General features: G+C 37.5%; 2 protein-coding genes across 3 annotated transcripts; one reads left to right on the top strand and one right to left on the bottom strand.

Annotated features, from left to right (window-relative positions):
- Nucleotides 1-2,775: 2,775 nt before the first annotated feature.
- On the top strand, nucleotides 2,776-8,422 carry LOC104600690 (ADP/ATP translocase At5g56450-like). Its single transcript, XM_010263776.3, has 2 exons — nucleotides 2,776-3,493; nucleotides 7,237-8,422. The coding sequence occupies exons 1-2, from the start codon at nucleotides 3,167-3,169 to the stop codon at nucleotides 7,867-7,869; spliced, it is 960 nt and encodes a 319-aa protein (XP_010262078.1). The 5' UTR covers nucleotides 2,776-3,166; the 3' UTR covers nucleotides 7,870-8,422.
- A 1,001-nt stretch (nucleotides 8,423-9,423) lies between these two features.
- LOC104600689 (nucleosome assembly protein 1;2) lies at nucleotides 9,424-15,524 on the bottom strand. 2 transcript variants are annotated; one of them, XM_010263772.3, is made up of 12 exons: nucleotides 15,096-15,524; nucleotides 14,904-14,947; nucleotides 14,707-14,802; nucleotides 12,043-12,135; nucleotides 11,863-11,950; nucleotides 11,712-11,776; nucleotides 11,446-11,630; nucleotides 11,168-11,345; nucleotides 10,957-11,000; nucleotides 10,403-10,622; nucleotides 9,882-9,899; nucleotides 9,424-9,778 (listed from the first exon to the last, which is right to left on the bottom strand). In XM_010263772.3, the coding sequence occupies exons 1-12, from the start codon at nucleotides 15,163-15,165 to the stop codon at nucleotides 9,710-9,712; spliced, it is 1,170 nt and encodes a 389-aa protein (XP_010262074.1). In that variant the 5' UTR covers nucleotides 15,166-15,524; the 3' UTR covers nucleotides 9,424-9,709. The 2 variants fall into 2 exon arrangements, with proteins under 2 accessions (XP_010262074.1, XP_010262075.1); XM_010263773.3 differs by having other exon boundaries at nucleotides 11,712-11,773.
- Nucleotides 15,525-17,343: the final 1,819 nt, after the last annotated feature.

Raw genomic sequence — 17,343 nt, 5'->3', positions numbered from 1 at the left:
AAATTTTCACATCCCTAAAAGTAGTTTGGGGTTTATTTCAAGGAAAATTTGGTTCCAAGGCAAGTTCCACCAAGACCAACCAAGGTTGGTTCAAATAGGATAAACCCCCAAATCCTAGAATCAGCCTAGGTAGGAATCAATTCCAAAAATTTAGAACCAGACCCTACCCTGTAACAGATTGGGTAAAATTGGTTCAAGGCCAATTCGAGGTTGGTTCCATTCAATTCCGAATAGAACCTACTTATTTGCTCACCCTTAGACAATAATACTGTATTTATGTATGTCTTTGTAGACTGTATATATGCATATTGAGAGAATTTGGATATCCGTTTAGTGTTTAGTTCACGGGAATTGAATAGGGGTCTGAAATTGGAATTGAAATGGTCCAACAGGTTCGAAATTGAAATCCCATTTCCTTTTCTGATGGAACGGAGGGAATAGCCATGATTTCCTCCCCCTCCACTAGAAATGAGAATCCATTCTATACAATTGTGATGTTTTGAAAAGGAATATCGTGGACTGTATGTTCTTTTAACGAGAAAAAACAATATTTCCCAATGTATGCATTTTTAGCACTTGATCTTCTTCATCTTATGTGCCATATACATTTCAACGGAAATCCATTAGAAACCAATTAATTTTTATCTTCATTAATTGCGCTCATGTTAATTTTTATTTCACGTAGTTTTTACATGCATGGCTTTGACGCTCAGTAAATTAAAGGCTTTACAACCCGCTCAGACTATTGTATGGAAATTGCAAAGATTGTGATGTTTCTTCATTAATCTAACTAGCTTCTAAACATTAACAAGTAACCACTAACCACCAATTAATCTCTTTCGATCGATTGATGTCTTCTCATCAACTCTAGCTATATCATTACACTGACAACAGCACTGACCGATCGATCTTAGCGTTAACACACACTGCCTCCTGCAACTTTTCCTTTAGACTACTTGGTGACTGAGTTGCTTTTCCTTCTCCTCTTATAATATTGCTTTGTTCATTCTCCATGTGTAAGGCCGACTTCCACACGGACGTCGAGAATTGCTTTTGCAACCAGAACATGAATGTCTCCAGTGATGGCCGGTGGACAATTAGATCTCAAGATCACTCAGTCCTCCGGGTCAGGCTTTCAGTCCATTAAGGCGTACGTTCTTCTTTGGGAAATTCCACATTCAAATGAATTGCTTGTTCCTCTGCCGGCAGTGGCACCGTTACGTACCACTTTCTACGTAAACTTAACATCTTTTATCTCCATCTTCATCTTCTTTAATTGTACTATTTATTTTAGAATCTACTTGATTATAATTAACCGTGGAATTAATAAATAATATAATAATCCCATGCATGCATGATTGATTTGTGTATGTAGCTGTAGCCATTCAATTCAACGTACACTGTAAGTCTGTATCTAGGGGTGTTAATTGGTCCAACCCGATTTAATATAAATTTATTACGACTGGATCAGGTTCAATTCAATCTAATAAATATTTTGGATCGAATTGATCCAATTCAATATATCTAATTGGTTAATCTAATTCGTCTAAATCAATTTTGAACAGGGTCCAATCCAAAATCGGTCCATTTGACACCCTTATCTGTATCCATGACAGCAGGACGAGATTGACTTGAAATTCTTGGGCACGTCGTTTAAAATAAACTAGGGTAATGGAGACCAACAATTCCGACCCATCAACGGATTTCCATTCCTACTCCATTCTATGGAACGCCCAACAAACAACAAACGATGGAACTCATGAGCTACGACATTTTATTGGAAACTAAATATTAATTAATTGTTGGATTATATACACTAATTTAATTTGGATGATTTTACGTGGACGAGATACCCATTAGAAACCAATCTCCGCTCCTAAATGGTTTGGACTTGTGGACTTTGGAGCTCAGCTCATATCACTGAAATCTCTGATGACTGATGACGGATGGGCGGCGTTACTGTTTTCTTTTTTTTAATAAATTTATCAAATGTCTTGGCCTTGGCCCTTGGGGCTTGACTCTTGAGAGGGATACTCAATAACTAAACTATTAAGAGAAAGTTGTAGCTGCACCTCGCCAATCAAAACATGCCATCTGTCTTTGTTTTTTGGCATTTAATTGCCACGTGGAAAATTAGTGCACTAACATGACACCGCAACCGGCATTCCTATATTCGGCAACCGCGTGGATACATGAACATTGAACAATAATTACTTAATACCACCCTCAGATTTATAGATTATAGTCCTTCCTCTTGACTATAAAACCATAGGATAGGAGAAGGGACAAGGGTGAATTAGTAAATAAATAAAAGCCGAGGGCTGGTCATAGTATTTGACCGAAATCCACGGTAGGGTACGTGTAATTTACCTCCATTAGTTATCGGTGTCTCACACTTTTTATTTTTTAAATCGCATGCTACTATCTGGGCGCCGTTCGATTGACAGAATTACGTCATGTGATGATGATGATGAGATGATCCTCTCCTCCGTACGATCGCGTGAAGGCTTAGCTTAACACGATTCGCATTTTTTCTCCTAACAAATGATTAGACAACTAGAAATTTAGAATTTTTAGAGAGGAGAGAGAGGAGCTGTCTGACACTCCATAGTCCATCCACTGTCCACGCCCGACGCAACGATGCGTTGATTTGAATGTTGAACATGAAATCGGACGGTCTTCACCATAGTTCTCTATGTAACACACGTGGGTATCGACCCACGGTATCATTAAGTTTTTCCCTTGTTGGACCAAACTCCAAAGACGATTAGAAGCGCGAAGAGAGAGAGAGAGAGAGAGAGAGAGAGGGAAAAAAGTGGGGAAATAGAGGAAGGTCGATCGGCCGATAGATTTATAAATTATCCAAAAAAGGGTCGATCCTCCATAGATTGGATAAATAGAAAATCATAGCAGACGGTGTTTTCGTTTGCCATTTTTCTCTTTTCTTCTGTTTTCTTTCTTTCTCCTGTTCTTATCAGGATTCAGGAGGACTCTGAAACCAAATATATGAATCGAAGAAAAATCAAAATCCGACCTAAATACCTAATATAAGAATTAATGGGTTATTCATAATTAATTAATCAAACCCTCACCAATCAATCAAACAATAGGGACAAAATAAAGAGAAGAGCAGTAGTTCGCAGGGCGGAGAACGGACGTCAAAGGAATGAAGGAAGAATATGACCAGCAAGTCAGAAAAGGATCAAGCTCATGGACGTGGTTGGCTAACTTCCATAAGGATCTGATGGCGGGAGCGGTGATGGGGGGAGTTGTGCACACGATTGTAGCCCCCATCGAGAGAGCCAAGTTGTTGTTGCAGACGCAGGAAAGCAACTTCGCCATCGTTGGCGGTGGCGGCCACCGGAGGTTTAGGGGGATGTTCGATTGTATCTTCCGCACGGTCCGGGAAGAGGGTGTTCTTTCTCTCTGGAGGGGCAACGGGAGCAGTGTTCTTCGCTACTACCCCTCTGTTGCTCTCAACTTCTCTCTAAAGGTGCATTCACATTTCTTCATTCTGCATCTTTTCTTTCTTTGTATGATTTATATTTGATTTTCATTATCTGATTCCTCGTATTTGGTGACATTTTTTTTTTTCAATTTTGATCAAGTAATTGCCATAAATTTTATCAGTTTATTCTTATTCTTGCAAATTGCTTGCTCGAGCACCAACTGAAATTTTAATATTATAAGTCGTAAGAATGGTCAATATCGCTTCAAGTTTGAGATTCCGTAACCCTGTGGTCATGGATGACCTAATTTGATAACAAATGGACCTTCGTTCTTGTTGTATCAATGAAACATCCATTTGATTTTGGCGCTGCACATGGACAACATTCTTGATCCAATTTTTAGTGTTCTTTTGTTTTGACTCCTAAATTTAAAGGGACTACTTTGTCAAGAATGGCATCTCTATGTACCTCCTTTGGTGATTGAAGAACTCAAAGTTTAATAGGTACGTTAGAGCGTCTGTTTCTTTGTCATTTAGGAGATTAAGCGTCATGGTTCTCTGGCTAGTAACCAGTCAGGAGGTCTATGTTTGAAAAACAAACTTCGTGGTATGAACAAATAGACCCAGTAGAGAGAGAATGTTTCCTCCTTAATGACTCAATTTTGAGAACACCAACAGAATGTCAATGCCATATCATCAAACATATACATATAATTTTTTAGGGTTGCTGTAACATCAAGCATAATGATAATGCAGCATTTTGATTATGCCCTTTTATGTAAATTAAAGAGGAGCAGAGTTAGGTGAAGCAAGTATTTCTCTCTGGCACCATTTTGGGAGAAGTATGCTTACATGTGAGGGAGAGGGGTTAGGGACGGTCTTCACTCTATTCTCATGTCCTTGTGCTCTATAGGTGTTCCTAATTTGAAGAGTGTGGCCCACCAATCACAGTTCTGCACGGTAATGCTGGGAGGCAAAGCATTAGAAATTAAAAGCAAGAACCCATCAAAAGTATAGGTTAAAGAACTGCATGCATGAGCAGAAGAAGATGGTTTCAAGAAAAATATCAACCTCTGGCATTGTGTAATTAAGAGAACTCGTGGACTAAAATGGACCTGACTGATAGAGTTACTTCAGCTTCTTCTCAGATATCCATCTTTTCCATTCTTGATTCTCACAGATTTCATCAGGTACAATGTAATTTCTAGGAGTAGAGTTAGATCAAGGAAGACCTATGATGGGGGGACCTTCCTTTTGATGCTAAAGCTTCATAAACTATATTCTATCTCTTTGTACAGAAATTATCCTTTGGCTGTGGGTATTTTTTGGGTTTTGGTTTATGGAAGTGTTTGAGTAAAATGATGGTATATCTGTTGTGTCTTCTTTGGAGGGAAATTTTCTGGATTCCATTAGGCCAAATAGCAAAATCGGGGTTATAGATTCTCTTGGGTGCTTTTCTTGTTCTTCTTTATTCAAGTCTTATCTTCTCTCCCCATCCCCCTATGGTGTTTCAGTTGAAAACTATTTAGCATTGTCTAACTATCAAATCAACACTTATGAGGTTCTTCAAAAAAGAATACCTTATTGACACCCCTCATCCATGGATACTCTCTTCACAAGCAAGTTATGAAACTTCATTTCCTAATGTCTCTATAATTTTGAAGTTTTTCTTCTCTTTGTTTGGCTTCAGGTGGACAACTTAGGAGGTATTGACAGCTTATTCAAGTTATCCTTCTCTCCCCACACAAAGGGACAAAATATTATGGAGATGTGCAGTAGAGCAGCAATTTTATGGTCAGTCTAGGAGGAAATTTGTGGCAAAGAGCAAACATTAGATGCCTTGATAGAACTGATCATAGTTAGGTTGGTTCATTAGGTGAAGATAAAGGTAGGTCTTTACAGATGAAATCATTAGAAGATTGCATCATGTAGCTTCCTCTTCAACAAGATATATTTCAACTATCCAAGATTGAAATCTTCCATCTCACAACAGCATCAAGATAAAGTTTGATGGGTGCAGTGGTGCAGAATAGGAAACCGAGGAAATTCAAGAGTTGGTGGAGCATTTAGGAACTGAGAAGGTGATTTTCTAGTTATTTACTCTTTCCTGATAGGACATGGGAATTCCATATAGATGAACTTCTATCTTTCCTTTAGGGGTTGAGGTTGGGCCAATCTCTAGAGCACCAAGCTTGAGGTGGAAGGGGACTCTCGGTAGTAATTGGATGGCTGCAAGGAGATAAGCCAGGCCCTTGGCATATTCACACCATCAGGGAGGTTAGAAGCTTGGCATCTAAATTGAACTTTACTCTTAAAGAGGTTCAAAGATCTGCAAATTCCTTGGTGGATAAGCCCGTCTAATTGTACAAAACCTGATATTACATTTTACCCCTCTGTTATTTAAGGATTCCTTGACATACAAAACCCTTAAAACTAGTGTTGTTAGTACCTCTATTAGTACAAGAGCAGTTTTGTTCTGTTAGATGCTAACAGAGAGGTCCTTAGGTTTCGGATGGCTTAATCCTCACTGTTCTGGCCATTAATTTTTTGCCCTTCAAATTGAGTCTCATAATAACCACCCACTTAAAATGAGTTCAGATATCTTTTAGCAACCACCAACATACAGAAACAGTAAATCCAAATAGAGATTCTCAAATCTTAAATGGAGAAGGCCCTACCATCTCATCCTCTCTCTTTAAGTCTTCAACAGACAAGAATACCACGTCATGCCTGAGGAATATTCACTGAAATTCTCAGGGAAGCAAAATTCGGTATCTAATCTGAGTTTTCATAGTATCATCTTAGTCGTTAGTTTGTTATGGTTTTACCGAGTGATTAGGTAGAGTAATCAAAACTCTCTTCCATAATTGTAGTGAAGGAATTCATGTCCTCGTATGAGAAGCACAGTTACTATGTCACTGGACAAAAGAAAGTACTAAAATATACCACTTCGTTGCCAAGGCCATAAGGCTGATCAAAAAGAGCCACCCCCCCCCCCAAAAAAAAAGGCCATAAATAGAGCTCCATCATGTCTAAAGAGAAGATTTTCAGGGCTAGATGCATTCTTTTAGGTTCTCAACAATACTATCCCCAGAAATATAAACTTATGGAGAACTTAGTGTGTATCAGACTATTGTATTTAGGTTTATGGGTTGCCCCATTGCGACCTGGGTTCAAATCTTGGAAACAGCCTCTTCATGTGCAGGGGTAAGGCTGTGTGCAATCGTCCCTCCCCAGACCCTGCATTGGCGGGAGCCTCGTGCACTGGGCTTTGTTTAACTTCCACGCGTACAAAAGCAGTCTCTATGGCTTTGTTTAACTTCCATGCATACAAAAGCAGAAAATATTCCTTCTTTTCCCTTTATTTACACTCACTTTTCTGTATGGCTGCAAGGTGTTGGTTGATGGATTTATTATGCAGAACAAGGTTCAAAGTATCAATACACCCCGATACACCAGAAGGTGAGTATAGGTACTTGGTACCTACCCCCTAAAATGGGTCAAAAGGCTATTTACCCTGTTTTTCAGACAACCACCAATATGATATGTATTGTATTGAAATTTTGAACCTTGATGCAAGATGAGGAAAGTGCTTGATCATTTAACCATGAATTTCGATACTTAAGTCTTCATGCCTGTGCTTATCACAAAAAGAATGAAATTACTAGGAAGATGAGATGCGTACTTTAGATGAAGATCAACCATTTCTTCTTGTCGTCAAAGTAACATGAAAAATATTTTGTAAATTACTAAAAGCATCATTCCTAATAAATCATTGCCTTGCACAGGATCTCTACAGAAACATGTTAAGGAGCAGTAATTCTAAAGATAATCCATTCACTTCCGGTGTTCTTCCGAACTTCTTAGCAGGGGCTGCGGCTGGTTGTACCACACTGATTATCATCTACCCACTTGACATTGCTCATACACGTCTAGCAGCAGATGTTGGGACAACAGAGTCTCGTCAATTTAGGGGCATCTGTCACTTTCTGAGCACCATTTGCAGGAAAGATGGTATGAGGGGGATCTATAGAGGCCTCCCTGCTTCTCTACATGGGATGATTGTCCATCGTGGTCTTTACTTTGGGGGATTTGATACATTGAAAGAGATGATGTCAGAAGAGTCTAGACCAGAGGTGGCATTATGGAAACGTTGGTTGATGGCTCAAGCAGTTACAACTTCAGCAGGCTTATTGTCTTACCCATTGGATACCGTACGAAGGCGGATGATGATGCAGTCTGGTTTGGAACAGCCAATGTACCATAGCACCTTCGACTGCTGGAGAAAGATTTATAGGATAGAAGGGGTAGCTTCCTTCTATCGTGGTGCACTTTCAAACATGTTTAGGAGCACCGGTGCTGCTGCAATCTTGGTTTTATACGATGAGGTCAAGAAATTCATGAATTATACCAGGTTTTAAAAAAAAATGATCAATATTAATTTGGTCGTCCTGGCAGCAGCACTAACATGATCAAACAGAGAGCATTCAAGGCCCAAAAACATTTCTAGAGATTACTAAAATGGGGTTTAAGAGGGGCGGATGTGGAATATGTACAATATGGGATATAGATAAGAAGGCTTCATTTGGAAGCTCCGTAGTGAATTAGTGGTTTCCCCTTTCCTGCTCTTGTTGACCAAATAGAATAGCAGGATTCTTTTATGGGAAGTTCTTTCATGGAAATTTGTTTTCCATAATTATCAGTACTCAACATTCTTTTCAATCTTTATTTGAGAAGATATGATAAAGAATGTAAAGCAGTTAGCTTCAAGAGATAATGTTTTCATGGACATTGTAGGCCTGTATGTTGAATATTCATTATTCAGAGATTAAGCAGCATTCCTTTTTTGGGTCCAGAATAGGGACCATGTAGTTTGGTTGCTTTGTAGGTTCTGCCACTCTTGCATGTGACTTGTGAACTTTTGGCAAATATTGTTTTGATATAATATTTAAAAAAAAAATTGAAGTGCATAAATCTAAATGTTACCCCTCGACTTCTCGACCATCATTTACCAGTTTCTTAGACTTAATATTTATATGGTCTGCATTGCAGATTGGTCTCTACTATTTTCTAGATTTTAGGAAAACTCATACATGGAGGACAAAGGTTACTGTTCTGGGACAATCCTTGTGGACCTATTACTTTAAAGAATGGAGTGACAGGCTGTTTAAAATGACCGGGCAACTAAACATATTATTGGAGAGCTTTCTTGTTAGAAAATCATCAAAACTAAATATTTTCAATTATGTTCTCCCTGGTGCTTAAAATGGACAGCCAAGTTTTTTTTTCCCTCATCAAATTAAACATGCTCTTTCTATGCTTGAAAATTAAAAAAAAAAATGACACCAATTGCCACATCAGTAGAAAAGCAAAAGCAAGTTTATTTTCTTAAAACAACACAAGCTTTTGAAACAAAAAAAAAAAATGGTTTTTTAAAAAATTTATAATATAAAGATTATAGAAAAAATTTATGATACATTGCTGGCTTGCTGCAACATAATTCAAACATAAATGAAACAGTGATATAATAGACACATCACAGTGAACATGTACTTTCAATCAGTGTTGCCAGAAGCACAATTGGAATGGTCAATCTCGTAGCCAACCACATGTACCTTACAATTCCATCATTCAAAATATAACCCTCATCTGCCAAAAACCCATCCATATCCATGGTATAGAACTCCACATCAACTGAGCGCGACTATGAAAAAGAGTCCACCTATTCCACCGAAATGCATGATATTTAAAAATAAAAGAACTTGTGATCAATCAAAGTATCAAACTATTTTGCATAATAGCCGGTATGCATCAAAATTCAAAGGAGGGCTTTTGAGTGGTCAAAGCTTCCTCCCTGGCGTCATGGATATTGCCAAAAGAAAATGAAAGCCGACTCGCAAAGGAAAAATTATATAACATCATTTCCTCTTTTTTGGCAAATTGGTTGTGAAAGAGAAGTGAGGAGCAAAGGCATGTTGAACAAAGCATAGATGTACTCATAAATAGTGAATGTTAAGTCCACAACACTGGGTAACCCAGAGGAAACCCAAAAGGCATCAACAAATTATAACCAACTCTAACCACCTGGACCATATTCCCAGCCAAAGAAGGATAAAACGATAAAAATTTTAATTATAATAAACAAAGAAGAAAAGAAACACCCAAAACTTGTCCCCAAAGAAACACCCAAAACTCTTGTGCCCCCCCCCAACTCTCTCCATTCGAACTCAACAGTTTTACATGTAGTCTGCAAACCAACACCTACTGCTGCTTGCACTCCGGAGGCCGATCACCCTGCTGACCTTCTCCAGTTTGGGCCTTTCCGCTTTTCTGCAGTACACATTTTAGATGAAGATAACAAGGATACACCCAAAAAATATGGAAATTATCCGGAAATTTATACACAAAATAATATATTGAGGGCATCTCTTACCTTGGGTCCAGCAGATGACTATATGAACATTACAAATTAGCCATGTTGCAACAAAAATAGAATATTGTCAGCTTTGAGTTTAGCAAAGAGAGTACATCAAGGGAAAAACTAGTTAGGAGAAAGGAGTTTGACTTCGGTCAGTGCAAACCCGTGCTCATACCGTTCAAACAGCCTCTTGCAACCTTGCACTGGGAATATCTCCCCATGAAATAAAGCACAGAGATATTCCCAATGCAAGGTTGCAAGAGGTTGCTCGAACGGGTGTTGCACTGACCGAAGCCAAACTCAGGAGAGTACATTAAGGGAAAAACTAGTTAGGAGAAAGGAGTTTGACTTAGGTCAGTGCAAACCCGCGCTCATGCCGTTCAAACAGCCTCTTGCAACCTTGCACTGGGAATATCTCCCCATGAAATAAAGCACATAAGCACAGAGATATTCCCAATGCAAGGTTGCAGGAGGTTGGTCGAACAGGTGTTGCACTGACCGAAGCCGAACTCAGGAGAAAGGTGCAAGGTATATACCTTTTTTCTGCCTTTGCCTTCATCTTCATCTTCATCCTCATCATCATCATCATCCTCGTCATCATCATCATCCTCATCATCATCATCCTCGTCATCATCATCATCCTCATCATCGTCATCTTCTCCTTCTATTTCTATGTCTTCAAACTCATCCCCTTGGACAGCCTCTCCCGTATACCAGGACACAGCATGGGGAATAATTTTGTCTCGAATTGTCGACCTACATAAAGAACCAACCCATCTTAGTAAATATACAGGATGAGTTTACAGGTTTAAGAGAACGACCCCATCTCTGAACACTCAACCAGATCAACAGAGGTTTGCAGGACCCATAAGCATCATGAAGAAGTTTTTCTTTTTCTTGGTGGAGTATCATCATGAAGTTTGCAAAGTTGCAGTTTTATTAAACATTCTTTTCACTTGATAATGTTAAACATAAGAGATTATAGATCTAGTGCTTGGGGATTGGGGATCTATCTGCACGAGAAAACAAGAAAAAAATCAAGTTGAAAACTATAACTATAATTTGCACAACAAAGAATTCAGCAACCTACCCAATATCATAGTCTTGCTCCATTTGATTTTGAAGCTCTTCAGCCTAAAAACACATCCAAAAGAAACAAACAAGGAAAGACAATTCACATAGTGCACAAATAAGGCTCATTATTCTTTTTTTAGAAGGAAAAGAGGTTCCATAAATAGAATTAGTATAATAGCAAAACACGAGATCCCTTTTCTCTGAAGTTTCAGAAGAGGGAAACTTACAGTATCCTCATCTATATCCATATCATCCTCGGGAACTTGTGGTGGATCAAAGAAATTGAAGAAACTTTCACATTTTTCAGTCTTAGTGATGGGTTTGGCATTCTTTGATCCCTTTCTCGGCTTCTTCTTTAGGAGCTTCTGTGTCAAGCTTTTGCCTGGATACCATTCAATCTCAGTGCTACAAAAAGATTGCATTAATACAAGTTAGAGAAGTACCCATGGAAAGTACAAACCCCTCATAGGGGGAAAAAAAGTTGTCAAGAAACAAAAAAAATTACCCTATTGCTTTCTCCAGAATGGGTTCATCATCATCAATCATATGATAAATTTTTGTCAGAACAGAGTTCTTAAAATAAGGGTTAGTATCGAAGAAGAATTCCAGCTTGAAACCCTTAGGATTATCAATCCTACACCACTTAATATCCTTGAGATATTTGAGAGCCCCTTCATCACGCTCTGATATCTGATCTCCAAAAAATGCAAATGGTTAATTTTTGTGATGACTAACCGAATAAGATAAATTGGCAAGATCATATCACCATACCTCCTCAGCTAGCACTTCATTAGTCTTCATTGCAGTGAGCCAGAAATCAGGCACTCCTTTCTCTGCTTAAGTCCATTATTGATGGTAATCAGATAAGAAGCCAAGAAAATTTATGTATAAGTAGAAGCAACTAGACTCTCAGTGCAGGTACCTTCTTTGGCTTTGTCCTCCTCTTGGTCCACTGCAGTTTCATCTGTAACACCTTCAGCCTCCACTACACCATTCACAATTTCATATCGCTGCAAAACACCCAAAAGAAAATCAAAATGTTAACTCTTCTCAACTTCTTTCTCTATAGTTTAGTTAAAGAAAAGAAAATCTAATATGATACCTTAGTATATAGTGGCTCATACAGCTTCTGATATTTAGCTTCAAGTGCTGCTCTCTCCTCAAAGAATTTGGCCTCCAACTCATCATGTTGGCTCTGCAAAATTGGAGGGCATTAGGATACAACAAAAGAAGTTCAACACAGGAAAAAAAGGGCAACAGAGGACTACTTGCTTCATTTTATTGTTCTACCTTAAGGATTCATACAAGAACAATCCGGCAACAGAGAGGAGAAAGGAGCTATTCATGATTCATAAACCATGATATTAAAAGTATTTATAAATATTCAAAGCAGACCTCATCATTCAATTGAATAACATTGTAAAATAGTACCATATCAAAGACAATAGACCAGGAGAAGCTAATCACCAAGTAAAGATCAAGACCATGAAAAAAAAAGAGATTAAGGGAAGTCAAGTACCATTGAGGAAATAATATAAATTCCCTTGGATATGGATTGCCCAAATGAATGATGACTAAAATAAGGATAAGGAGAGGGAAAATGGAAACAACAACCTGAAACTAAACAAGAGCAACTGACAAATTCTGAAAAGCTCAGTCCTAAAAACAACTCCTTGGTGGATCCCACATGATGCACTAGATTTAGGGGCCATTTGATAATAGCTGAAGTAGCTGAACTTAATGACTTATTGCTTTGACTTTTAGTAATAAGTTATTACTTACTAAGGAGGTCGTAAGCTCCCAAATGACTGGAACTGAAGTTAAGTTGATTATTATACGCCTGAATATTACCAACCAAAAAAATTATACACTTTAATATTTTATTATTCAATACTCAGTGTTATCAAAGTGTCAAGTAGACATTGACTAGTCAACCAAGAAGTCAATTTGAGGCCACACTAACTGCTTCACTAACTAGTTGGTCAATGCTGAAAAAGTAGTCAGTTGGGATGACTAAGCACCAATTAGGCTTACTAGTTGTCTAACTACTACTCAAGTACTCAATGTAGTCAAACATAAACTTGCTTTAAAATTTCATTTGTCTGTGTTTATATGCGATTTTTTAACATATTATCATATAGGCATTATCTGTAAAATTTCATGCTAGTTGCTTGTAGCATTTGTAATAGTGTACGATTGCTTGATGGTATATAAATAGAAATAAAGCATATGATAAAAGAAAACAGAGTTCTTATAAGATTTCTACCAATCAGAGGTGTACTAGTTTTGATTTGCCACAGACAAATAGGCATGCTTAATAGTCAAAATCGTACTGTTTCTTTGAAAAAGAAAGGCTATAACTCCTTATACTAACCTATCCAGCCTTCCCTTTCTTTATTTTCTTAAAAAAATCATAAATTAAATGTTTCATACCATTTTTATATCGCATATTTGTAGCCTATATTTACCATGTGTATGAGATTGTGTCACTATCTTATGGTTGGGGTGTAAATTTTTGGTAATCAATGAATCAGCACCTAGGCACTGCCTAGTCATTGCATTGACTGAGGAATCCAAAACAATCATTCATCACCATGTCACATTAATAAATAAAATTGTTTATAATAAGCCATTCAGTTTAGCCACTTTATCCATTATAAAATGGACGATGGAACTCCAATCTTTTCTCCAAGCCCTCATGGTTGATTGGATAACAGACTGGTTTTATGAAATGATAGCTTGCTATCAAATGACAAAGGAAGAAAAAGGAACTTCACTCCTAGCACTTCAGACATCATTCAATTAAATGCCCCCCTGAATGCAGTGGAGTAAAAGCCTTGCTAAGTGCCCAACTAAGCACTTCAGGCCCCTACAGGATAGTCACCCATTTTGGAAGGACAAATAATGCTTTTATTTGTTAGAAATGTTTCATATTATGTGTTATATGTTTTATTGCAGATTGTGGTATTTTTACATGTGAAGGCATTATCCACAAATTTCAGACCTTTTTCAGTTACGCATATAATGCTTAGGCATCAACCAGTCGATGGTTCACCTAGGAAGCCAAGGTAACCAGTCACAGCTTTGCTGCATTGGTTATACTGCCTAGACAGTCATGTAAAGCATGGAAAAGAGTGCCAAGTTAAGAGCCTAAAATCTAGGGGTTTTTATTGTTCAGTCCACCTCGTAAATTTTATGAGTTTGTACAGTTGGGAACAGTGGCAGGTGGGGGAATCCATCACAATTCAAGTGGGTGGTGTAGCATGGGTGGGGTTTTGGACAATGCATTTAGAAAACCAATAAAAATTTCTAACTACTATCAAAACAATAACGTGCATAAATCCACACAATGGCACGACGCATTCACCTGCATCAGCCGTCACTAAGAAGATGACTAGATTTAATGATACACATGTTGAAAACAAGCAGAACAGAAACAGACACCCAGTTTAGGGACAAATCAATCCACTCTTCAGGAATAACAACCACATCACAGATAACAATTACTCAAGTCGATATCACATCACTAAAGCATCACATCAGCGTGCAAGACAACAGCAATCAGGACCCATATACAAATTGAATCAAATGAATCTAACCAACCAACCTTTTTCGCACATATTGCTAGAATCGGAGTAATTAATATAAACTCCAATAAATTAACAGTAGTGAGAAATAAATCCATAAAAAATGAGAAAACAAAAAAAATAGGAAGCATTTTTATTTCATCAGAAGCAACTATCGGAGTGGCAAAAAACAGACAAACCTGGATCCCTCTGAGAACCTCGACGCGCTTCCTGACCTTGGGCGGCAGATTCTCCAGAACATCAGGCTGCTGTCCCGCCAGATGCTGAAGCTTGTTCTGCACGAATCCAATAAACCCTAATAGGGTGAGCCAGAGGAAACCCTAAAATTCAAACATAGAAGCCACACTGAAGCATCCAAATAAATGGTATCACCCACCTTGATATCATTGACAAGACCAGCACGATCCTCGGCACTAAGAGCTACAGATGATAAGGAAACAGACAGTGATCAGGGTTACAAATATAAGAAAAAGTAGAGACAGTAAGAAAGAGGGAGAGAGATAGGGGAAGAACAAAGAGTCGGACAGACAGAGAGAGGGGGTTAGGGTTAAAGTTAGTTTTGCTTTACCAGCAGTGGCAGCAGGAGAAAGGGCAGCGCCGAGATCGGCCATGTCGAATCCATCCTTGTTATTACTCATAATGGCGAGTGGAAGGCGTAGTATCAACAAAAAACCCTCGAGAGTTTAGAGAGAAGATCAAAAACCCTAGATATCAGAATACAGTTATGCCAGCACCAGCAGCGGTAGAAAGAGAAGGGAAAGGAGATAGAAGGCGTGAGTTGCGGAAACAAAAAGGAGTCTATACAAAATTAAAAATTTATATAAATAAAATAAAATAAAAGGGAAGGGTATTCAGGGTGAAGAGAGTGGGAGGAGAGGAAGAAGAGAGGTTTCACACTCAAAAAAAATATCCTCTCTTTCTCTTGCCCAAAAACCTAACAACTCATCCCCTTTTATATAATGCCCTACTTTCTCTTGCCCAAAAACCTAACTTGCTCATTCTAAGCTGTCTCTATTAAATTTAATGATTAATAGGGTTGGATCCGTTCATCCTCGAAAGACCCACTTATATCTGGATCGTTTGACAATGTGGGACCACTTCTTGACAAAAGGAAAATCATATAGATGCATACAGATGGAGATATTTGAAATTTTAAACTTCCGATTGAACTGTATATTATTAAGGATGCAAGTCGGGCCGAGATGGGTCAGGTTCGGGTTGGCCCAATTTCTTTACTTTCCTTTGCCAAATGTTTTTTATTTCTTTAATTCAAGGATTTGGGTCAATTTGATTTTAATATTATTATATATAATAAAACATAATTATCATATTTAGAAAATATACATATGCATCAACAAGAATTTAAATACATAAATACATATTCATATAATATGTATTCGGTTGGTCAATGACTCAAAGGCTTAACCCGAATTCAATAACACAATTAACTCAGTTCATATTTTTCAACTCTAACTCTAATCTGAATTTTAATCTAACCCCACTTTTTCGAGTTGGGTTTAAGTTGTAGTTCTATCCATTAGGTATAATCATTTTGATGATAATCATCCAATAACCTACATCTTTATTTATATTTATACTATTTATAAAAAAGCGAATGTCCTTTTTTTGCAATTTTCATTGGACATTTTCTACCCTTTATCTAAGCAGTATACAATGGGCATATATGTCCTTTATTCTTACTCCAAAAACTGCCCACTTATAACTATTTAAAAACCGTCCATAAATTATAAATAGTTTTGTCTTGGAGATGCTGTCACCTGAAAATGCACATACACATATCCTTACACTAGTAAATATAATAACCGCTTCTATTAGTTTTTGTGTATAATATTTTTGTATATTATTCAAGGTGTATATTTTTTGTATTGTTAAATAATTTTATAATTATTAAATATTGCACGTGACATGCGTGCATGTGAATGTAAGAGCTAATAGAGAATGCACACAAATGAGGGCTATTCGTTTATATGTGGGTGGGAAACATATAAATAAATGTGTTAAATAATTAAATTATATAAGGAGCAGGAAATAAGATTTCTATTCACAAATGGAATCTTAAAAAAAAGGAATATTATTACGAGTTAAATTAAATTAATTTTTTATATAAATGCCATTATTATAGTTTGGATGCTTACCTTTTTATCTCCATATTCCCTATGTGTATACAAAATATGAAACGTGCATTTATTTACAAATAATAAGACTAAAAATTAAAATAATTAAGACTAAAGACGCAATTTGACAATGTCTGAATTGACTCAATTGAATTAATCATGTGATGAAATATTTGATGATATTGATGGCACTGTTTGATGATAGCTGAAGTGGCTGAACTAAGTGACTGTTTGAAAATTTGAAAGGGCTTTTATGCTGTGGCTTTTCAGCTTTGGCTTTGAGAGGTGGGAATCATCTATAACTCTATAAGCCTATAACTAATGTTACCAAGAGAGCCAAATTTAGTCATTGTACTGGATCCATTTAAGGGGCTTTGCAGAGTGGAGGCAAGCCTCCTTCAGTGGTTTTCCGGAAGCAGCTGGCCCAAAAATGGTTATATACAAAGCTAAGTTCTATTCATTTTCACTTACTTAGGTAAATATATTTAGTCGGGTAAATGTTTTTTAGATTTCACTTGCTTGGGTAAATGAGGTTCCAGCATTTTTGTATGATACATGATACGTATATAAAGAGAGAGGTAGGAGGGAAAGCGTGTCATCGATATGTGGATAAGTTACTCTCTTTTCACGAAGGTATGAGGTATATGGGTAACTGATATTCTCTTCTCTGGTATCTTAGCT

The sequence above is a fragment of the Nelumbo nucifera genome, chromosome 8 (genome assembly GCF_055504915.1).
Source record: "Nelumbo nucifera cultivar China Antique chromosome 8, China Antique-T2T, whole genome shotgun sequence".
Classification (NCBI taxonomy): domain Eukaryota; kingdom Viridiplantae; phylum Streptophyta; class Magnoliopsida; order Proteales; family Nelumbonaceae; genus Nelumbo; species Nelumbo nucifera.
The sequence above is the reverse complement of the archived record's forward strand: the minus strand, read 5'-3'. Positions and strand labels throughout refer to the sequence as shown.

Bases quoted from the DNA above. Each gene is read 5' to 3' on its own strand.
- LOC104600690 (XM_010263776.3), top strand. From the start codon at position 3,167: ATGAAGGAAGAATATGACCAGCAAGTCAGAAAAGGATCAAGCTCATGG. The intron at 3,494-7,236 runs GTGCATTCACAT...TGCCTTGCACAG, and splicing joins CTCTCAACTTCTCTCTAAAG to GATCTCTACAGAAACATGTT.
- LOC104600689 (XM_010263772.3), bottom strand. From the start codon at position 15,165: ATGAGTAATAACAAGGATGGATTCGACATGGCCGATCTCGGCGCTGCC. The intron at 11,631-11,711 runs GTATGGTGATAT...TTTGGAGATCAG, and splicing joins ATGAAGTGCTAGCTGAGGAG to ATATCAGAGCGTGATGAAGG. The intron at 11,346-11,445 runs GTAATTTTTTTT...ATCTTTTTGTAG, and splicing joins ATTCTGGAGAAAGCAATAGG to CACTGAGATTGAATGGTATC.